Genomic DNA, 24,422 nt, shown 5'->3' on the forward strand with positions numbered 1-24,422 from the left:
GAGCCTTCCAGTACAGGGTATTGACTCATAAATGGTCTCCTTCATGGATGAGTCATTAAGTGACTCAACCAATGTGGATGCTCTAATAACATCAGATGAAATTATGAAATGTCAAAGTAGGTCAAGATTTCAAACCTATTATTAGGAATTAAATGTATCGAGAATTGTCACAGCGTAAGTATATACGATCCTATGAGTAATATATTTTGGAAATACAAGACTTATTGGATTTGGATCTTGTGATTTTATGGAACACAGATTATACATATATAAGCAGATAATGATAGGACATGCAAACCGGAAATTGATTATTTAAATTAGTTTGCGCCTCCCCTTTTCCCATTTCAGTCCAACAATAATGGCATTTCATTTGTAAGAAAGAAATAAGGAATGATTGGGGAATTCTTCAACTCCAAAAACAAAGAGAAAAAAGTCTTCAAAGAGAAAAAAGAGCAGCTCCCCTCTTGAAAATGATGAAACCGATTCACATCTCTCACCACGATCTCCCTCTCCTACACCTTGGTATCAGGCACATACCCGACCTCCTTCATCCTCTCTGAGACCTCCCTCAAAAGCAAGTGGATTTCCTCTGCTTGAGGATATGATGCAGCAACAGCAACTTCACTAAGAAACATGTAGGCTTTCCCATCAATCTCAATCCAACTGCATCCCGGGTTCTTCCTCACATTCTGCGATTTCTGCAGGGCTCTCGCCTCGTCCCACATTGAAGCCTCTGAGTACCTATTCGCGAGTATCACATAGTTCCCACTATTCTCCGGCTCCAACACGAAGAGCTTCTTCGCTGCTAGCTCGGATATCTCAAGATTGCGGTGGCACCTCCCTGCAGCCAGCAACGCCCCCCACACGCTTGCCCCGGCTGGCATTGGCATTCGGGAGATGAACACATAGGCCTCGACTAATCTCCCAGCGCATCCCAAGAGGTCCACTACGAAGGCATAGTGCTCGTGCCTCCTCTCAACTGCGTAGTCCGAACTCATGGAGTCAAAGTATCTCAACCCTAATTCCACTAGGCCGGAGTGGCTGCAACCCGATAGCAGCACCATGAACGTGATGCTATCCGGGCGAACCCCTGCTTGAATCATGAGCTCAAATGTCTGGATTGCGTCTGTGCCTCGCCCGTGAGAAGCATAAGCACTGATCATTGAGTTCCAAGCAACCAAATTACTCGAGCTTGGTTTGATTCTATCAAAGCAAAGCTTGGCATCGGGTAAGCTGCCACATTTGGCGTACATTCCCACCAGCGCCGTCTGCACTGATGGATGAGAGCCCAAGCTCTCCTCTTGAGCAAGACGGTGAATCCTCCTCCCTTGCTCTAACACAGAGAAATGCATGCAGGCGGGCAGAATACTCATGATCGTCACCTAGTTCGGCTTCAACTCCGACCCTCTCCTCGATATTTTATCAAACAGTTGGAGAGCGTTAGCTGCAAGGCCATTCTGGGTGTAACCCGAGATCATACTAGTGGTCCACGACCAATGTTCTTTGTTGGCATTTCGTCGAACAACTCTCGTGCTAAACCAACTGAGCCTTCTTTCATATAACCAGAGATCAACGCGTTCCAAGACGAGACGTCCCTCACAGGCATTTCGTCGAACAGCTTGCGCGCGCCACATTTCACATACATATCAATCAATGATGTCGCAACGTACAGATCGAATCTCAATCCATCTTTCATGGCCAACAAATGTGTGCATTTTCTGATGCAAAGAAGCTCCTGATCCGCAATTGATTTCAAAACGAACGGGTAGGTGAAATAATCCCCACGAAAATCCAAGGAATGCATTCTAATAAAAATGTGCAGAGTCTCTTGGGAATATTTATAGAGACTGTAAGCGCGAACGATGGAGTTGAAGAAAAGGAGAGATGGGTTTGGGAAGGAGTGGAAGATCCTGGCGGCGTGTGGAGAGTTGGCCCAATTATCATTAACTCCTCTAGCCCAATACTCTTCCCTAGCCCAAATTTGCTACCCGGCCCATTCCCAAACCCTAAGCCCACTGCCCTTCAGGTTTACTCCCCTCATCCTCACTTACCTGCGCCGCTTCATCTTTCTCCGCCGCCCGTCTCCTCGATCCCCACCTCCGACTTCAATGCTCCTCCCTACTTCCCAATGACCTCCACTCATTTTTATCCCTGCTGCAAGTCTTTCAATTGTAAGGAAGTTTTCACACACTGTTTGACTCAGAAGGCTCTGCTATTCCTTCTTGAAGTGTCGCCGGATTCCTGTTCGTGGATTCCTGTTTGGTGACTGTGGGTGTGAACTTCGCTTCGATTAAGTGCTTGTATCATCGGATTCCTGTCCATCGGTTTCCTGGTTTGGTGATACTTTGTGGGTGTGCAAGCCATCAGAATCCTGTCAATCGGATTCCTGCTGCTGGTGGCTGTGCAATCGGGATTGGGGTGTTGATCTGTTTCTTCTGTTCCCTTTTGAACCGTGATCATTGAGCTGCTGGAAGAGCCGAGCCTACTGTGGGAAAATCTGAGCCAAAGTGTCCCGATGACACATTTTCCCACTGCGAATCTACTCTGAACTTTCCTGCTTTCATTCTTTTCTTCATTTTGTATCCATTTACTTGCTGCCTGTCTTTGTGTATTGCAGAGAAGTGAAGAAGGAGCAGCGAAGTCGAGGCGCCAGCGGAGTCAAGGCGCCAGCGAAGTCAGGCACCAGCGAAGTCGAGCGCCATCGAAGTCGAGTGCCAGCGAAGTCGGGCGCCAGCGAAGTCGAGCGCCAGCGAAGTCCAGCGCAGCAGAGTCGAGGCTCTCCAGAGCAGTGTAGCCGAGTCCGACAGAGCAGAGAAGTGAAGAAGGTGCCGAGCAGCGAAGTCGTGTGCCTTAGCAGAGAAGTCAAAGCTTCAGAGCAGAGGAAGATCAAGTGCTTGAGCACGAGTGGGGGAGACAGGAGGTTCGGGAACCAAGAGGTGTAACCCTGGCTAGGCGAAGATACCCAACAGTGGTATCAGAGCCACGGTGACCTAGCCAGGGCACCCTCCGAACACATCTTTCCCACCCCGCCGCCCGTTGGCTGCGCCGATTTGCTCCTGACGAGCAAGGAAAGAGGTAGGTCCGACCTCTCCCCTTCCTGGGAGAGACGGCTCTGGTAAATTGGCTTAACCCTGAAACTCCTAGTTTCTAGGGTTGGTGTTGTTGCTGTTGTTTGTGTTTTGCATGTTTTGCTTGTTGAGATCTTGGTATCTTGCGATCCTGTTTTCTTTTGTGCTTCCGCGTGTTGTCTGAAATCTCGATAAATCCTTGGCATTCCAAGCCGAGTGAGATCTTCCTTGTTTTGGTCCAGTTCGTCTGGATTCTTCTTTAAAGAAGTCTCCTCGTGCGAGTAACCTGGAAAGCAAGGGAGAGAGGGGTTTATCCAGTGTGGTTGTTGTGACTTTCTGTGAGAAAGTGTGTTTTCCTAAGTGTTGCATCTGTGCTCATCATGAACAACTGCTATAGGTTGTGGGTTAGGTCTGTCCCTGGGTTTAAAACTTGCATCAGTAGGGATGTGGTGCTTAATGAACTTATCTTTCCATGTTTGATTGAATCCTCACAATCTGATGCTCCAAGTGAGGTGGAGAACCTGAATATTGTTGATCAAAACAAGTATGAGTTTATGTTTCCTCCCCCCACTGTTCCTTTTGAGGTGGATCCTCAACCCAACATGCATGATGAACCAGAAAACTTGCTTGAGCCTGTTATGAATGAACCGACTAATAATGAAACTTGGATACTAGTGGTAAAGCCTACTGAATGTTCTGTTGTTGAGTCCAAATTGCTGTTTAAAGTCAACCATGAAATGAGAATGTGAGATACAAAACTAGACTTGTTGCTAAGGACTTTACACAAAAAGAAGGCCTTGTTTACAATGTGGTTTCTGCTCCTGCTATGAACTTTAATTGTGGTTGAAGTTCTGTCTCTGTGCTTGTGTGTGTGGCAAGTTCAGCCTCTGTGGCTGCTTGTCTCTTTCTTGCTTTCCTTTTTTCTGCATGATGAGTTTGTGTGTGGTGTCTTGCTCTGGTTGTTGTGTCTGCTCTGCCCTTGTTGTTTGCCTCTTGTTTTTGTTTGTCTCTTCTGTGTGTGTCTTGTGTGATGATGCTTGAGTGTTTATGTTGAGTCTTGTTGTGTCTTCAATGATAACCTCTCTGGTTTGAGAATGTGGTGATTTCCCTTTAGGTTGGTCTCTGGTGTAGAGATTGAGTTAAATATGTATAATATTTTTCTCACCCTCTATTTTCTTGTCTTTGTGATAGGATGATAGTAAAAATGGCTGTGATGATAAGCTCAATTCAAAGGCTGGCTCTTTCCTGGTGACATAATGATCATTGTGCCAAAGGTGGAATGTGGAGAGTTGGCCCAATTATCATTAACTCCTCTAGCCCAATACTCTTCCCTAGCCCAAATCTGCTACCCGGCTCATTCCCAAACCCTAAACCCACTGCCCTTCAGGTTTACTCCCCTTATCCTTACTTACCTGCGCCGCTTCATGTTTCTTTGCCGCCCGTCTCCTCGATCCCCACCTCCGACTTCAATGCTCCTCCCTCCTTCCCAATGACCTCCACTCTTTTTTATCCCTGCTGCAAGTCTTTCAATTGTAAAGAAGTTTTCACACACTGTTTGACTCAGAAGGCTCTGCTATTCCTTCTTGAAGTGTCGCCGGATTCCTGTTCGTGGATTCCTGTTTGGTGACTGTGGGTGTGAACTTCGCTTCGATTGAGTGCTTGTATCACCGGATTCCTGTCCATCGGTTTCCTGGTTTGGTGATACTTTGTGGGTGTGCAAGCCATCAGAATCCTGTCCATCGGATTCCTGCTGCTGGTGGCTGTGCAATCGGGATTGGGGTGTTGATCTGTTTCTTCTGTTCCCTTTTGAACCGTGATCATTGAGCTGCTGGAAGAGCCGAGCCTACTGTGGGAAAATCTGAGCCAAAGTGTCCCGATGACACATTTTCCCACTGCGAATCTACTCTGAACTTTCCTGCTTTCATTCTTTTCTTCATTTTGTATCCATTTACTTGCTGCCTGTCTTTGTGTGTTGCAGAGAAGTGAAGAAGGAGCAGCGAAGTCGAGGCGCCAGCAGAGTCAAGGCGCCAGCGAAGTCAGGCGCCAGCGAAGTCGAGCGCCAGCGAAGTCGAGTGCCAGCGAAGTCAGGCGCCAACGAAGTCGGGCGCTAGCAAAGTCGAGCGCCAACGAAGTCCAGCGCAGCAGAGTCGAGGCTGTCCAGAGCAGCGTAGCCGAGTCCAACAGAGCAGAGAAGTGAAGAAGGTGCCGAGCAGCGAAGTCGTGTGCCTTAGCAGAGAAGTCAAAGCTTCAGAGCAGAGGAAGATCAAGTGCTTGAGCACGAGTGGGGGAGACAGGAGGTTCGGGAACCAAGAGGTGTAACCCTGGCTAGGCGAAGATACCCAACACGGCAGAGACGATGTCGCCGGAGCTAGCGTACATGGCCACCATCTTGGAAGGGAAAGGAAGGGCGTGGGGCGAAGGCAGCGGATGTAGCTGCTGCCTTGTTTGAGGAGGTTTTTGGCTGTGAAGGTTTGGAATACAGTGGCGTAGGAGGAGGGCGGGAGTGGGAGTGGGAGTTAGGATGAATTGAAAATGGGTTCTAGAAGGATCGCCATGGCTGGTCTCAGAGAAGCGTGGTGGTTCCATTTCATCAAGAATTTGCGGCGGAGGGTTGAGATGCTGCCGCCCAAATTCTGTACTGTATATGTTTTCAAATAATGATTGGTATATAGTTTTAATTATTGAATACTCCATCTGAAATTAGTCCCTTATTTTATTTTGGGATGTCCTAAATTTTTTTTCTAATTAATACTATAAAAATATTATTTTTACTAAATTAACTTTATTTAATGTTTCACTTAAATATATGTGAAAATAATAAATAAGAGTATAAAAAATATAAATATATATTAAATGCATTTTCTTAATATGTGTGGTGCGATAGAGGGAGTAGCACATAATTGTAAGATATTTCTTATACAAAAATTGAGATTAATCTGATCGCTCTCCTATATATTTCCAAGAAGGGAAAATAATGAAGTAAATAAACGAGGAAGAAATGTGGTGGTATCACATTAGTGGCAATATTATTCATCAAATTAAACGAATCCTTAGTTAAAGTTAGTTAAATTCTAGTGATCATTTGTGGTTTAAGTTTGAGAATGTAATTCTGGTACTACTCGCACTTTGACATTTAATTCTTTACAAGTTTTGTTAGTTAAAAAGAGTTTTATTTATTCTGACATCTAATTCTTTACAAGTTTTGTTAGTTAAAAAGAGTTTTATTTATTATTTTAAATTTACTAATGGGATGTATATACTTTCTAAATAAGAACTTTAGTTATCACAACATGTTAAAAGTGGATGGGGGAGGAGGCTAGGGAGTTAGAGAAGTTGTCGATTTAGGTAATATCTATGTAATGAATCCAAGTAAGCGTCCAAGTATACATTGAACTTTCTTCAAACAATGTGATGACTGATGAAATAGATGTAATAAATGAAAAATGATCACACGTGTAGAAAACAAAAGCTCTTCGACGCAAACGCAATTCATAGAAAACTCCAACTTTAATATCAATAATGTCTTCTTCTTTTTTTCGATAAAAAAACAAAGTATTTATAAACCTAAGTAATTCTTACTTTGAAAAGCAGGAAATATATCAAAATCCTAAAGCGCAAAAAATATATCGAAACTTTATCCAAAATTAAAAGGGGAAACTACTATATATAACTTATTTTTGCTTATATTATTGACACAATTGCAAACGAAGATACATAAATAGAGAGAAAGAAGCAGCAACGTAAACTTGCTCCCTTCTTCTTCACAAGCACAATGTCACGACCGCACTTGCTAAGGATAGCAATTTCGGGGAAACCGCGACTAAGGGAGGGGATTTAGGAGCGGGAGTTAGAAAGGGGCATATTCGGTTTCTTGATGACTCGACTTGTATAAGGAAAACAATTTAAATTAACTAGAATTTAACGAAGGTCAAAAGGAACCGTACATAATATTATCCAAAAGAGGTACTCAACGAGTTTGAGTACATTATTAAATAATACATATTGTTTTGACAAGATAACATAATGTCTTTAGTAAAATCAGTGTTCGCAGCGGAATAACAATAACTTGAGTATATGTATGAAGACATATACTCCACTCTGAGGTTCTCGTCCTAAATTGACAAAAGCTCCGCTTGCACACTACATCCTCGATCACAGCTCAACCTGCACATTTAAAAATACATGCAGGGCTAAGTACAAAAGTACTTAGTGGACACTTGCCGAAATTTACATACATGCATAATATTATATTGTCAAGCCTTTCAACAGTAGTAAGATACGAGGGTTTTCCTTTAAAGACTCGTATTTACCAAACATAATATCATTTCTTTCATCAATAACCCGCGCAGGTATTTTATATCATTAATCACCATATCAGTAACTCGTGCCGAGAGGGAGGCCTCCCTCTACGGACACTATGATCGGCCAACCCGCTAGATGACTCACGATCACAAGGTGTACACTAATTCCGAAGGGATTTGCGGTCCCATCCAGAATCCGAATTCGATTAACATCAGATAGGCAATTAATAATAAAACATAAAGCATTTAGGCATTGACAATATCATTTAAATTCATAAGCATAAAGTCTTAACAATTCTAATATATAATTTTAGTTTATACGTAGAAAGCCCACCTGAATAGTAGACTCACGGTTTAGCTCTAACTCTGGTGCTTGACCTTTAATTCGAGAAAATAAAATAAGATTCTAATTCTCGAAAAATCTCAATAAATGAGGATGCGTGAAATGATTATGCATGACTCATATTCCTTTAATTAAATTATGAGATGCTAATCCTATTTAAGGAATTAAAGCTCGTCTTATGAGGTCGGATTATTAATCTTTAATAATCTACTCATCTTAAAATAATCTAATTCACTTACTAATTAATAATTAGTAAGTCTTAAAATCTGCTCTAATTAAACTTAATAGAATAATATGAAGGCCTAAATAAATAATCAAGGCCCAATAGGAATTTAATTCGAGCCAATAGGAATTTAATTCGAGCCCAAATGAATAAATTCAAAGCCCAATGCATAAATAACATTAAGCCCAACATCAATTAAATTCTAAAGCCCAACAGATTAAATGAACTAGGCCCAATTGAGAAATAAAAAAAACAAGCCCAAATGAATTGGTATCCGGCCCAACAATTAAACTGAACCAGACCCAATAAGAAAGCCCAAAATTTTCGGCCCAAACCCGGCTGAAACCCGGCCCAAACCCGACTCCCTTTTCTTTCAAAATCAATCACTAACACATTTTTTTTTTTTTAATTAATCAACAAAAGCCCCTTTTTTTAAAGTTGTCGGTTCTTTCTATCCATATCTTTTTCAAACCTTTGTCTATATCTTTATTCATTCTCAAACTGATTCTCTCTTCAAAAATAAGAAAAACAAACGCTGCAACAACGTCTCTCACTCTCTCTCTTTCGAATCTCCTCCGGCCGCCTCCTCACGAGCTCCACCGCGGACAGTTCCAGCGAACATCGTCGACTGGGAGTCATCGCCGACGTCTGGAGCGGCTGCTGTTTCTCCCGTTGCCGCAGACTGCTGCTGTTCGCCGGAGTCGCGGGCTGTTGTTGCAGAGCTCCGACAGCCACCACCGTCGTCGGCTGCCGCTGCTTCTCTCTGCTCGCGACCAGCGGCGCTTGGCCTTTGGCCGCGCCGTCCCGCTCAGCCGCCTGGAACTGCTGCTGCTCGCCCGGAGTCGCGGCTGCTGCTGTTCGTGGAGCACCAAGGCGAGCCGGGAAGTCCGCCGTTTCCAGCGTTTCTCCGAGTTCCGAAGCCGGTGAGAACTCCATCGTCGCGTCGTCGTCTCGGTTCGACTGAACAGGGCCGCGTCCCTCCGTCGATGCCGCTGCTGTCAAGGTCTGGTTCCATCGTGCTGGAGAAGCTCACCTCCGTCATCTCCTCGACTCGATAGGGCAGAACAGAGTTCGATGCTTCCCTATAAGCTAAGTCATATACTAGTCTCCTTTTTGACATCATTAACTTCGTCGTAAATGGTGATTCACGATTTGAGTTTCATGTGTAAGTCATAGTGTGTTTGATTCTATAGAAGTAACTAGTTATGCTACTCCCTTCGTATGATGCATTTCAATCTAATGAATATGATTTCTGTGGGTGTGCATCATGTAACAGGAGGAAGTAAATTGAAAAGAAACAGAATACCTTAATGTTTGCTTTGGTTGAAGGTTGCAGTTGAATGAAGCAAGAATTAACTGATACTTGAAAATTTCTTTGGCAGAGAATGATGAAAACGTTTAAGTATGGAATGGGTATGAAATGAGTAATTTATATGCTTGAAATCTGAAACCCAATGAAGGTGTTCGGGTGTGAAAATTTTGCAAATATGCTGCTGGAGCTGGAGTCAAAAAAGAATATTACATAGGCGTGGAGCTGGAGTCAAAAAAATGTCCAGAATAGATGGCTGAGCATGCGCTTAAGGGATAGCTGCAGATTTTTTTCACACACATACACTATTCTTTTTTTTTTTTTTTAAGCGTTGATAGATAGATAGAAAAATAGGGGTTTGTAAAGTGAAGTATAAACAGAAGCAATAATTCTTGTCTTGGAATTCCTATATCTGTAATATTGTATTGCATTTTTTTTTTAAATAAAATCCAACTACCGGGTTTTGTTAATATCGCGTGTTTATGAAACTACTCGATATCTGCTTCCTTTCTTAGCTAGAATAAATTCTAAATTAAACCCGTAGATTTAATTCTTCATAAACCGGAATAAATTCACGACTCAAAAAAATAGAAAATTAATTCTATTGTGATTAATAATTAACATGACTTTACTAAGTCAGTTATGAATCTGAAATAATTATTGGCTTACTCAATAATTCTCATCGCGGTTTTACTCACGCGAAGCTAACTGGCTTAGTAATAAAATAATAACTCTGCTTCAATTAGAATATAATCCAGTGTCATAAGCTGAATTTAAATAATAAATAATTACTGGGCTTGATTTACTGAAAGATGAAATAATAATTATCGTATTACTGGATTTAAATATAATAAAAGAGCGGGTTGTTACATACTACCCCTCTTAACAAAAATTTCGTCCCGAAATTTGCATACCTATGTGAAAAGTTCTGGGTATTTTTCTTTCATCTGGTCCTCAAGTTCCCACGTTGCTTCTTCCGGTCCATGGTGTCTCCATAGTATTTTGACTGACGCGATTGATTTATTCCTCAACTCTTGCACCTTTCGGTCCAAAATGGCTTCAGGTTTTTCCTCGTACGTCAAGTCTGGGTTAAGAATCATTTCATCTTGGTGAATCACGTGTTTGGGGTCAAACACGTACCGTCTCAGCTGTGACACGTGGAACACATTGTGGACGTTTCCAAAGCTAGGTGGCAGTGCCAACCTATACGCTACGGGACCTATTCTTTCAAGGATCTCATAAGGTCCTACAAAACGGGGTCTCAACTTACCCTTAACACCGAATCTAACGATCCCTTTCGAGGGTGATATTTTAAGGAAAACCTTGTCTCCAATCTTAAATTGTAGTTCAGTTCGTCGGGTATCAGCATAAGACTTCTGTCTGTCCTGGGCCTCTTTAATTCTTGCTCTAATCTGGCGGATGGTCTCGATCATCTCGCTTACTGCATCTGGCCCAAGGATTTTTCTTTCACCCACTTCATCCCAGTAAAGTGGTGATCTACACTTCCTTCCATACAGCGTCTCATAAGGTGCCATATCAATGGTTGTCTGGTAACTATTGTTGTAGGCGAATTCGATCAATGGCAGCACTGATTCCCAACTTCCTTCTCGGTCTAGCACCACTGTCCTCAACATATCTTCAAGGGTCTGAATTGTCCTTTCTGATTGTCCATCTGTTTGAGGGTGAAAGGCGGTGCTAAAGTTTAATCTCGTTCCCAACTCTTTCTGCAAACTGATCCAAAATCTAGAAGTAAATTTTGAATCTCTATCTGAAGTAATGGATATTGGTATTCCATGTAGCCGTACAATCTCACGAATGTACAGTTGGGCTAGTTTCTCCGATCCATGGGTAATTGGAATCGGTATAAAATGAGCGCTTTTTGTGAGACGGTCTACTATTACCCAAATAGATGTGTTGCCCCTATTTGTCTTGGGTAGACCCGTCACGAAATCCATCGCTATGTGCTCCCACTTCCATTCTGGAATTTCCAATGGCTGTAATTTCCCATATGGTCGTTGATGTAAAGCTTTCACTTGCTGGCATGCAAGGCAACGCTCTACAAACGAGGCTATATCTCGTTTCATCCCGTCCCACCAAAATTTCTATTTTAGATCTTGGTACATTTTGGTACTTCCGGGATGAGCGGTATAGGGCGTGTCATGAGCTTCACTCATGATCTCGTTTCTGAGTTCCTCGTTATGGGGAACACACAATCTTCCTTCAAAAAGAACTGCGTTATCCGTTGCCTCTTGGTAGCCTCCTGGCGTGCCTGTTCGGATCTTGAGACGAACTTTTTCCAAGCTCTCATCCGCTCTCTGGGCACTGACGATCCTTTCTCTGAGGTCTGGGACGGCTACTAGAGTTGCAATAATTGCTCTTGTCGTTGCCGGTGGCTGAACCACTTCTATCTTCAATTTGTCAAAATCCCTTACAAGCGTGTCCTCTTGAGTGAGAAGAAGTCCTAACTCGGATTGAGTTTTACGACTTAAAGCATCAGCTACTACATTAGCTTTTCCCGGGTGGTAGTTGATACCGCAGTCGTAATCCTTCACGAGCTCGAGCCATCTCCTCTGTCTCATATTCAAGTCTTTCTGCTCGAAAAAATACTTAAGGCTTTTGTGATCAGTGAAGATTTCACATCTAACTCCGTATAGATGGTGTCTCCAAATTTTCAAAGCATGCACAATTGCTGCCAGTTCCAGATCATGAGTGGGGTAGTTCAATTCATGTGGCCTTAGTTGTCGCGAGGCGTAGGCAATAACCTTTCCTTCTTGCATCAACACACAACCTAGCCCATTTTTGGACGCGTCTGTGAAGATCACGTATTCTTTATCGGCTGCTGGAACTGCTAGCACTGGTGCAGTTGTCAATTTCTTCTTCAGCTCTTGGAAGCTGGCTTCACACTCTTCGTTCCACTTATACTTGATTCCTTTGCGAAGTAATTGCGTCATTGGTCTCGCTATTTTAGAGAATCCTTCGATGAATCTCCGGTAGTATCCTGCCAAACCTAAGAAACTTCGGATTTCATTAGGTGTGGTTGGTGATTTCCACTCGCGCACTGCTTGCACCTTAGCGGGGTCCACCTTAATTCCATCTGCTGATACGATGTGCCCTAGAAACATTACTTCTTTCAGCCAAAATTCGCACTTGCTGAATTTGGCGAACAACTTCTCCGTCTTTAATGTCTCCAGGATGATTCTCAAATGATTTTCATGTTCTTGGTCATTCTTAGAATAGATGAGGATATCATCTATAAACACTAAGACAAATTTGTCTAAGTATGGATGGAAAACTCGATTCATGAGGTCCATGAATACTGCCGGTGCATTGGTTAGACCAAATGGCATGACAATGAATTCATAGTGACCATATCTTGTGCGGAAAGTGGTCTTAGATATATCATCTGGTCTGATCTTCAGTTGATGATAACCAGACCTTAAATCTATTTTTGAGAATACACTGGCTCCTTTGAGTTGATCGAACAAATCATCTATCCTTGGAAGAGGGTATTTGTTTTTAAGCGTCAGTTTGTTCAACTCTCGATAATCAATGCACATTCTCATGGTTCCATCTTTCTTCTTGACAAAGAGTACAGGCGCTCCCCAAGGCGAGACACTGGGTCTGATGAAACCCAAGTCCAAGAGTTCCTGTAGTTGCACCTTTAATTCTTGTAGTTCCTTTGGGGCCATCCTGTACGGTGCCTTTGATACTGGGGCAGATCCAGGTTCTAGATCAATGGTGAAATCTAGTTGCCTGTCTGGAGGTAGTCCTGGCAATATTTCAGGAAAAACTTTTGGAAAGTCTCGTACTATTGCCACATCTTCCACCTTCTTGTCTTCACTAGCTTCCCCGTTTAGGTAGACGAGATAAGCTGTGCTTCCTTCCTTCATCATCTCTTTTCTGGCTTGTAATGTGGATATCACTGGTACTCTTTTCTTCATACCTATGCCGTGAAATTCCGTCGGTTCCTTTCCAGGTGGTCGAAGAGAAATTTTTCGTTCACTACAAAGGATGGTGGCGTGATTCTCAGCTAGCCAGTCCATTCCTAAGATCATATCTACGTCCCACATGAGCAGAATATTAAGATTGTTCGCTACCATCTTAAGTTCTCCTATTTCAAATTCTACGTTCGAGCAAACATGTGTGGTGGTAGATCTTTCTCCTGAGGGTGTAGTGATTCTTAAGGCACACTTAGCTCGTTCTGATTCGATTTCTACGGTATCTACGCAAGGGGCAGATATAAAAGAATGCGAGGTGACTCATCCTAAAACACCTAACGGATGGACTCGAATTTATACGAGGTCGTCCTAGGGTGGTAAGGTGACTCAAGTCGTCTCTCAAGGAAGGCTAAACAGGGCTTTGATCATGCTACGCACAGAAAACAGGAAATAAACCTAAACACTCTAATCAGATGTTTGGGTCTGACACTTCCTCTCCGATTAACTAATGCGTAATTAAAATAAAGCATATAAAGTTAATTAGGCAAAAGATAGGAAGCCGATAAGAATGCAAGAAGGCAAACAAAGCTAGGGTTCTAAACTAGCAATCTAGAAAGCAGTCATCAATTCAACCATAAACAACGATTATCTAGGCGAAATAACATATTAACATTTAATCAAATGAATGTTAAGCAAACACACACAATCAAAGAGAATTCCGCAAGCAACTCAACGATGAACTAACTAAGCACTTAAATTATCAAGAAACATCAACTAATGCAGAAAACATATAAGGACTAGAACATGGCATTTGAACATTAATGAAATCAACTAGAGTTTCAAACTCAAACACTAAACCAAACGATCATAAACTCGTAAACATCTAAGATTAATAACTACCTAGGCAAGAAACTAAATCAAGCATAAGATTCGAATGCAAAGAAAATCTTAATCTCCATAAAAAGAAATCTCTAAACTTTCACCAACAAGAAGGGAAAAACGTAAGCAATAGCAACGAACTACGAATCACGTAGATTATCTAAACTCAACGACAATAATCTCTAATCATCACATCCATCCAAAGCATAAAACAAAGATTCAATTAACCAAAGGATTCATAAAATCAAGAGAATATAGAATCAACAATAATAATCTTCAATCATCACATTCATCAAAGCATAAAACATAAAACTCAATTAACCAAAAGATTCATATAACCAAGAAAATATAGAATTAACAATAATGATCTTCAATCATCACATTCATCAAAGGCAAGAAACAAAGATTCAAATAACCAAGAGAATCGAAATGAGTTCTTACAAAACGTAGCAATCCAAGGAAATCCAATCCGATGAAATGTTAATTGACATCCAAAGCAATCCAATGAATCCAAGATGTTTATGATGTTTCTAACTACTCAAAAACTAAGGGAAAGCAAGGGAAAAATCGCCTGGGGGCTGCTGGGGACGAGAATGATAAAGTAAAACCCTAGAAAGGGGTTTTTAATCGAAAAATCGTACTTTCGGATCTGAACAGAGGCGGCGGCGCCGTGGGACGGCGGCCGCCGTGCACGGCGCGCGCCGTGCCACGGCGCCGCCGTGTATGCCTTTCGCAGACTGCAATGCGCAACGTTTTTGTTTTGGTCCGTTTTCCCTCGTTTCAAGTCGGATTTTAGATCCGTTTTCGCCTACGAACTCGTATCGAGACGAAATTTGATTCTTCTTCAGACCATTCAACTAAATTCTGACTTTAATTTTGTTCACATATCAATCAATGTGAGCACAAAATCCTGAGACAACAAAATTAGCACAAAAGCTCAAATCATTCAACTCTTAAGTGAAAGAGACCAAAATAAAAGTCAATATAACACGTAAACACCCAGAGATTCATCACAAAATAGGGCTAAACAACCCCCCACACTTGATCCTTTGCTTGTCCTCAAGCAAAGTCACGACACCAAAAGATAGTTCACAAGAAAACTTCCTCACCATTCACATCTCCAACCAATCTAAGTCTCTTAGCCTTTCACATTCCTCACGAGATGTTCATTGTTAAGATTTTAAGAAGCAACAACCACATGATACAATTCAATCCGATCAGACCCAATTCTCCGCTAGAGGTGAATTCCCTAATGTGATTGCCTTTATAATCAAATCCCATTTTCCTTGAGGATGATTAACAATCAAACCAAATCAAATTTTATACATCTTTCTTTTAAAGGTGATGTTATTCCATTCTCAATAGATGGGCCAACTTTCGTGAGATCAACACTTTTGGAGGTAATCCAAAATGTTCTCACGTGGTTTTCCATGCTCATAACACTACTGTCAGAGGAGCAGAGACCCAAAGCTATAGAAAACTTCACAACAAACCAACATTCAAACTCAAGGGATAAGATCGTAGGCTATCACAATGAAAACACTCCCTCTAACATCTACCGGACAAATCACGTCAAGAATAGCTCATAAGGGTGTTGCATCCAAAACATTAAACAACTTACATCAAGAGAGGAATATGCATAGCCTGAGAGACAAAGATAGCAACCAAGCCAACACAAAGCATGAAATTTACTTGTGAACAAATCATCAAAGTGTGCATTATTACTTGAAGCCAAACAACAATCAAGATAAAGGAGACCATTTGCCCCACACAAGAAAGCCCAAGAACACAACAAAAAGGCACCCAAAGGATCAACAAACACCCCCCACACTTAAAATCTAGCACTGTCCTCAGTGCTCGCAAAAATAGGGGTGAAAGAGAAAAACATCCCTGAATATCGATCCAGTGGTGAGTCTGTAGTGTCCCACGATGTCTGCCTCTCTCTCATCCAAAGAACAAGCAGTCTCCAACGCAACAACCTGCACCAAACAACAGATGCAACAAAACACAACACAGACAAAACGACAGAAAAATGAAACCAGAAAAAGCAAGAAAACATGAGTTGCCTCCCATGCAGCGCTAGTTTTTAAGTCGCCAGCCCGACTAAGAAGGTCCCTTAACCAAAATCTGATTGAAGCTCCAGCTGCCTTAACGCCCTTGTAAACTCATCTTCTTGAATTGCAGCTGCGAGTCCTCCAAATGAGTGCTCCATGCTCATATCCTGGGATGGCCCTCTATCCACACATCCAACGAAATTTAGTGACCCAACCTCATCCAGCTTCTCTTCCAGTAGCAAGGCACACAGAAGGCCTTGCTCTTTATCATCTTCCTCTTGTAGCTTATCCAGGAATTCTCTCTCAATCTCACTTTCATCTTGCAAGTTAGCAAGAAATTCTTCCACGATCTCGTCCTCTTCCTGTAGCTTATTAAGGAAGTCCTGCACAATACAATCCTCATCCAAAGCATCAAATGTTTCAACATAAGAGCATATTTGAATTAAGGGAGTGGGGGTAGTAGGTTTTTGATCAAAAACAGAGAATGTTACCGCTCTACCTGCCCCTACCATACTTACAGTTTCCGTACCTACATCAATGCGAGTATGGGTGGTAGCCATAAAGGGTCGGCCAAGTAGCACGAGATGCCCATTCTCGCCTCTAATCCCTTTTCCCTCATCAAGGACAACAAAATCAACCAAGACACTAATCCCCCTAACAACCACCTCAACATCCTCAACAAGGCCCCGCGAGGATACCTAACTGATCTATCTGCCAATTGCAAGCACATTCGAGTGGGTTTTAAGTCGCCTAACTCTAGTTGTTTAAAAATAGAGTACGGCATCAAATTAATCCCTGCCCCCAAATCAAGCATACCCGAGGCCTCATTACCATTCCCCAACGCAATATTGATAACAAAACTACCTGGATCTCGTTGCTTTGGTGGCAAGGGCTGTTGCATGATGGAATTTGCAACCTCGGATACAAGAATCTTCTCGTTGTCAACAAACTTTCTCTTCTTGGACGCCAGCTCTTTAAAGAACTTCACATAGGCCGGGACGTTTCTGATCACGTCTAGAAGTGGTAGGTTAACATTCACCTTTGCCAACATGTTGTAGAAGTCGGTGAATTGTTGGTCTTGCTTCCCATTCCTCAACCGCCCTGGGTACGGAATCGGAGGTCTATAGGGCTTGGTGGCCTTGTGAAGTGGCTCTGAGGGCTCTCCTTGCTGTTCTTCTTCTCTCGGTGGAGGTAATTCTTTCACCATCTCCTCCTCACGAGTTTCTTTAGGGATCTCGTCAGTGGGGATCTCTACTTTGTTGTCCACCTTCTTCCCACTTCGTAAGACTGTGACAGCTTGAGCTTGATGAGGTTGCAATCCTTGTCCATGGAGTTTCCCTGGCTGTTGCTGCTGTTGCATCTGGTTCAAAGTCCCTGAGAGTTGTCCAACGGTTGTCTCAAGACGCTTGATTGTAGCAGACTGTGACTCCATGTTCTGTTTGGTCATCTCCATAAAGGATTGCATGGTGTCCTCGAGAGACGACTTCTGCGGTTGAGCTGGCTTCTGAAATTGCTGGGGCGCATTCTGGTATTGCTGCTGCTGCTGAAAATTCCCTTGCTGCATAGGGAACTGTTGATACTGCTGATACTGCGGTGGCTGCTGCTGCTGCTGCTGATAAGCTTGCGGGTAGTTCTGCTGCTGAGGAAAGGGAAACTGCTGTTGAGGTGGGTAAAATTGCTGTTGGTTCTGATACCCATATTGCTGAGGAGGTCGGCGGAATTGATTTCCCTGATTTGATCCCGACCCTTGGCCAGGAGCTTGATTCCTCCATCCAGAATTCTGCTGAGCTCTCCAACCAGAGTTGGAATTCTGTTGCCCTTGATTAAACATGGGCCTATGCTCAAACTGAGGCCTCCCTGGGTATCCCTGAGCAGCATAGACCTCTGCCTCCCCTTCGGGTGTAAACTCCCCCATTCGATGGCACTCGTTGGTTCCGTGGCCAAAATCGCCACATATTCCACATCCTTCTGATGGCGGTGACTGTGCTAGGGGTGCTTGAGCTGGCGGTGCTTGAACGGATTGAGGCTCCACCTGGTTCATTCTTAAATGCTGAACTTGCCTCATCAGGTCCGCTACTTGCTTCTGCAATTCATTATTTGGGACTACAGCATTGGCTTCGACCCTCCTTCCTCTGACTGATTTATGTTGAGAACTCGCGGCAAGAGTGTTGAAGATCTCTTTGAGCTCATCAGCTGTCTTTCGGGCAATGTTGCCCCCAGCGGTACTGTCCACCATAAATTGTGCTGTGTGAATCAATCCGTCATAGAAGAACTGCATCAACATAACAGGTGCTAACTGGTGCTGTGGACACTGGCGAAGAAGCTCTTGGAATCTCTCTCAAGCCTCGTGGAGAGGCTTGTCAGCTCCTTGCATGAAGTTCATTATTTGTGTCCTAATCTCCTGCGTCTTGTGATTAGGGTAGTATTTGAGCATGAACTTCTCACTCGCCTCTGCCCATGTGGTAATGGAGTTTGGCGGCAAGGACAGTAACCACGTTCTAGCCCGGTCCTTGAGTGCATAAGGTAAGCACTTGAGTCTCAATTGATCCTCGGTGAGTTCCAGTAGTGGGAAAGTCTGCACTTGAGTGCAGAAGTCGCGAATGAATTGTAAGGCATCCTCACTCGGCATCCCATAAAAGAGCGGCAGCAGGTTTGAATCGTTGGGCTTCAGATTGTAATTTCGAACCGCCGTGGGAAGCACTATGGCTGACGTGCTAGTGGTCCCAATAACTGGCCTGGAAAAATCTCCCATGTACTGAACATTCTGCTCCGCCATTGCTTCTTGGTCAGGATTGGGCCAAGCTTCTTCTTCTTTTTCAGAATGCACTGAAAGTGTCTCCTCAAAAGTTTCCAGAATGGGATTGGAATCAATTCTCTCTTCACAATTTTTCTCTCGAAACGGTAATTCCACAAAACTTCTTGAACTGGACTCGGACTCCTTCTCCAGGCTTGAAAGAACCTCCCGAGGTCGATGAATGTTGTCGTAGTAAGGTGCAAGCTTTCTCTTCAAGCTTCTACGTCCTTGCATACACAACACGAACAAACAAATCAAACGCACCGGAGGGAGAAAATAACCGAGTCAAAAGAAATAAACAAAAATAAACACGGAAAACAATGCAACACAATCAAATGCCTAAAGCCTTCCCCGGCAACGGCGCCAAAATTTGACTCATCCTAAAACACCTAACGGATGGACTCGAATTTATACGAGGTCGTCCTAGGGTGGTAAGGTGACTCAAGTCGTCTCTCAAGGAAGGCTAAACAGGGCTTTGATCATGCTACGCACAGAAAACAGGAAATAAACCTAAACACTCTAATCAGATGTTTGGGTCTGACACTTCCTCTCCGATTAACTAATGCTTAATTAAAATAAAGCATATAAAGTTAATTAGGCAAAAGATAGGAAGCCGATAAGAATGCAAGAAGGCAAACAAAGCTAGGGTTCTAAACTAGCAATCTAGAAAGCAGTCATCAATTCAACCATAAACAACGATTATCTAGGCGAAATAACATATTAACATTTAATCAAATGAATGTTAAGCAAACACACACAATCAAAGAGAATTCCGCAAGCAACTCAACGATGAACTAACTAAGCACTTAAATTATCAAGAAACATCAACTAATGCAGAAAACATATAAGGACTAGAACATGGCATTTGAACATTAATGAAATCAACTAGAGTTTCAAACTCAAACACTAAACCAAACGATCATAAACTCGTAAACATCTAAGATTAATAACTACCTAGGCAAGAAACTAAATCAAGCATAAGATTCGAATGCAAAGAAAATCTTAATCTCCATAAAAAGAAATCTCTAAACTTTCACCAACAAGAAGGGAAAAACGTAAGCAATAGCAACGAACTACGAATCACGTAGATTATCTAAACTCAACGACAATAATCTCTAATCATCACATCCATCCAAAGCATAAAACAAAGATTCAATTAACCAAAGGATTCATAAAATCAAGAGAATATAGAATCAACAATAATAATCTTCAATCATCACATTCATCAAAGCATAAAACATAAAACTCAATTAACCAAAAGATTCATATAACCAAGAAAATATAGAATTAACAATAATGATCTTCAATCATCACATTCATCAAAGGCAAGAAACAAAGATTCAAATAACCAAGAGAATCGAAATGAGTTCTTACAAAACGTAGCAATCCAAGGAAATCCAATCCGATGAAATGTTAATTGACATCCAAAGCAATCCAATGAATCCAAGATGTTTATGATGTTTCTAACTACTCAAAAACTAAGGGAAAGCAAGGGAAAAATCGCCTGGGGGCTGCTGGGGACGAGAATGATAAAGTAAAACCCTAGAAAGGGGTTTTTAATCGAAAAATCGTACTTTCGGATCTGAACAGAGGCGGCGGCGCCGTGGGACGGCGGCCGCCGTGCACGGCGCGCGCCGTGCCACGGCGCCGCCGTGTATGCCTTTCGCAGACTGCAATGCGCAACGTTTTTGTTTTGGTCCGTTTTCCCTCGTTTCAAGTCGGATTTTAGATCCGTTTTCGCCTACGAACTCGTATCGAGACGAAATTTGATTCTTCTTCAGACCATTCAACTAAATTCTGACTTTAATTTTGTTCACATATCAATCAATGTGAGCACAAAATCCTGAGACAACAAAATTAGCACAAAAGCTCAAATCATTCAACTCTTAAGTGAAAGAGACCAAAATAAAAGTCAATATAACACGTAAACACCCAGAGATTCATCACAAAATAGGGCTAAACACGAGGCACCAGTATCGAACAGAATCATTATGGAAAAACCTTTAAGCTTGCCCATACCTGCCAGGTTTCCCTGGTTTTTCTCGGGCTGGTTTTGGGTGAGAGCAAAGGCTCTCGCCTGCTGCGGCAATGGTTGTTGCCGCCTCTGTTGCTGTTGGCGCTGTTGGTTCTTGTGTTGGTATTGCTGCTGGTATGGCTGTTGTTGGCGGGGCTGGTATTGGTATTGCTGCTGGTATGGCTGTTGTTGGCGGGGCTGGTGTTGCCCTTGAACTGCTTGCAGGGGCTGGGCATAAGTGGCCCTGATTGCCGCGCCCTGTTGTTTGTTGGGGCATTGTGAGGAGTAGTGGCCCTTCTGGCCACACGTGTAACAACTGTCAGTTCCAGCCTTACAGACACCACGATGTGGTTTGTGGCATTTTGGACAAAGGGGAACTTCATTTTGTCTTTGACTGCCTCCAGCCGGGGCAGGACCCTGTTGCTTCCCTTGTCCTTGTTGCTGATATTGTCCCAACGGCGCATTTCCTTGCCATGGCCTCTTGTTAGTCTGGTTTTCATTTCCTCTATGGTCGTTCCAGTTGCGCTTCCCTTTAAAGTTCTGAGGGCGTGCAGGTGGGTTGGCTGGCGCTGAGGTCTGTGGCGGAGCCAATCTTTCTACTGGCATCGCAGCTTCGATGTCCAGTGCCCTGTTCAAAGACTCAGTGTATGAGAGTCCACCATGACTAGCTAGAGTCATCCGAATCTCGTGCCTCAGACCGGCAAAAAATTTCTCCGCCATTTTCTCATCAGTATCCACCTGTTGTGGAGCATAACGCGATAGATCGCAGAACTCTCTGTCATACTCGGTCACCGTCCTTTTCCCTTGTTTCAGGCTATAGAACTCAGCCTCCTTCTTCTTTCTGTAGCTTTTGGGAATATACTTATCATATAATCCCGTCTTAAAGTCTTCCCAAGTGTATGCTGCCCATTGTTCGGGAGTCAGAGTCTTTCGGCGGGCTTCCCACCAAAAGTCAGCCGATCCGGCTAGTTGGAAAGACATACACGAGAGTCGCTCTTCTTCTGTGCAGTGTAGGAAGGTGAAGATACGCTCCAAGGCGCGTATCCAAGCTTCGGCCTCGGCTGGGTCGCCTGTCCCAGTAAATGTGGGCGGATTCTGTCGAAGAAACAGTTCTTCAGTCCTTCTAGCAGGGGGTGGAGGGGGTGGGGTAGGTTCCCTGTCGTTTCGCCGTCTCTCAGGTATTTCATCACGATTTCCATTGTTGTTAATGTTCCTCCTAGCGGGGCGACCTCGTTTAGGCGGCATTCTGTACAATACAAACACCCATTTTAACGCATTCTATACAGGAGTCTCTAAGGTAATTAATAAAGATCTGTTTGTCAAATTTAACTTATCATAACTCCAAAACTAAAATATAACAGGAACCGTTGCATGCACAAGTCACATTATTCAAAATTACTATATTCTTAACTGACTCGTGAAGAATAAAACTCGTAGAGAAACATAAAACATACACGAGATCGTCGTAGAAAGCCCATGCTAGGGTCATATATATATCATGGAATATTGCCTCATCGAGGGCTTTTACATCGTCAACCCAAAATGTAAGTAAAGTCTATCTAGTACTCCCTATGATGTATCGGCTTACTAGTTAAGCAATGACAAAAGGGTTTTTATTCGCGGAATGTCCTAGAGACCAACATTTCCGTACTAATGCTAGCTAGAAACAACATAAATAAAAACATAGTCATTGGAACGAATTATCATTTCCGGAGTACATCCACAAGCTAAAACTATCAAATCTGTGAACTCTGAGTCGCGGTATGACTGCTCCTCGGTGACGCCAGGGGGTCCTCTTCTGGATCCTCCTCGGGGTCCTCCTCCTCATCCTCCTCGAGGTCCTCCTCTTCATCCTCGCCCGGCTCCCAGCTGGGCAACGGAGTCTCTCCCTGGCCCTCGCCTGTCTCCTGCATGATCTGGGCTGAGCGGAAGATATCGTCCACAATCTCACGGATCGGATCGTCTCTGGTGCTGATCCTGGCCGTGGCACGAGGCTTGATCGGAGCTGGAGTTGGCACGGGCTCGGGACGAGTAATTCTCATCGTACCATACTGTGCTGTATCGTCATCCTCCTGCATAGGGTATTTGCCCCTATCTAGAAACTCCCTCATGTTGGCCATGACCCTGTCGACATCTGCCATGGCAGCCTCAAACCTTGCGTCTATCGTAGGTATCAGTGGTGGTGGAGTAGCAGTAGCTCGGATCGCTGAGTCAGGAGGCGATGGGAAATCCCTACGAGCCCGTGGACGAGAAGGGCCTGTCTCGTCATCGTGCCTACCACGGCGCCCTAGAACTGAGGCACGTGGTGGAGAATCTCGTGGCAAGGCCATCGGAGACTCAGGGGCAGTAACGGGTGTCTCCGCTGGCAAAGGCGTCCCCACTTGTACGTAGTCTCCCGGAAGGATGTAGGGCCCTAGAGGGGCGCGGCCCCACAAAGTGAAACAGATCTGAAGCTCCGCAATAAAGCTAGGGAAGTCTCCCATGAGGTCGTGGTAATCTTCTCGGCGGAAGATGTAGTGGGCAGAAATCTGTCTAGCCCATCCCTGCCACTCGGAAGGTAACAGTAAGATCAACCTCTGGATACCGTCATATCCTGATACTCCATGTGCACTCGCCTCGACCCAGTGTCTGTGAAAACCTGCGAGGAACTGTCCGAGGTTATCCCCGTGACATGGAGCATAGGTGCGGTAGGACCGCTCGACCTCCTCTGGACTAGCCCATGGGGGCAGTGGTCGTCGTCGGGTGAAAACAGTCCTCGCCATCTAACAAAGGAAATTCTATCGTCAAAAGTAGCACACGACAAGTAACTTAAGGGGATAAGGTTCTAAATATCTAAAATCGGAAAACAAGTTCGGTTCAATAACCATAACGTGCAAAAACACCTCATCATCTAAATCTAGCATTTACACAAGCCATACAGGTTCTTAATATTTAATCGCAGATTACCAATTCGACTATCATATAGTTCTAGTGTTGTTGTTTTCCGAACTTAGGGCTTGTTATGTGATGATGATATTTTCTTAAATCTAGCAACGAGCACTAAAAGTTTCAACAAAATAAGTTCAAAAGGCCAAGCTAATTCGAGATCTCATCGTAGAAAAACACTCGAATATTTAAGTTATGCCCATGCCATCAACGTACTATTGGCGTTCGTTACGCTGCTCAATCTTCATGCTCGTGGTTTCATCATGCGACCCTTCGTGTGATTCTTCTTTCTCTATTTCGACCATCATTGTCGATGTCATCGTAACATGAAGAAAAAGTTAAGGCATCTCCCTAAGTTCTCTTCTATGTTCCGTCGTGAGAGTGAGCATATATAACTTAACAGTTCTAAGTTCTTGTGATTCATACCATAGTCATACTTATTCATGCTTCATACATTTCAAGAAATTAACTTAATTAAAACTTGAAAGTACTTACCATAACCTCCGTTGAGCGTGACGAGATGTAGTGCCAAGCTTTTGTCAACTAGTTCAAAGTGTATTTACTTACTTAATCT

The 24,422-nt window shown here is 43.3% G+C and overlaps 1 protein-coding gene and 1 pseudogene across 1 annotated transcript; both read right to left on the reverse strand.

Annotated features, from left to right (window-relative positions):
* Positions 1 to 366: 366 nt before the first annotated feature.
* On the reverse strand, positions 367 to 5,697 carry LOC131011962 (pentatricopeptide repeat-containing protein At5g56310-like; annotated as a pseudogene).
* A 4,941-nt stretch (positions 5,698 to 10,638) lies between these two features.
* On the reverse strand, positions 10,639 to 17,562 carry LOC131009667 (uncharacterized; the record flags this gene model as incomplete). Its single annotated transcript, XM_057937079.1, has 4 exons — positions 16,819 to 17,562; positions 12,086 to 12,807; positions 11,711 to 11,764; positions 10,639 to 10,900 (listed from the first exon to the last, which is right to left on the reverse strand). Coding segments are annotated over exons 1-4 (1,782 nt in total), but the record flags the coding sequence as incomplete, so codon positions are not given.
* Positions 17,563 to 24,422: the final 6,860 nt, after the last annotated feature.

This window comes from Salvia miltiorrhiza, chromosome 2, assembly GCF_028751815.1.
Source record: "Salvia miltiorrhiza cultivar Shanhuang (shh) chromosome 2, IMPLAD_Smil_shh, whole genome shotgun sequence".
Lineage (NCBI taxonomy): Eukaryota > Viridiplantae > Streptophyta > Magnoliopsida > Lamiales > Lamiaceae > Salvia > Salvia miltiorrhiza.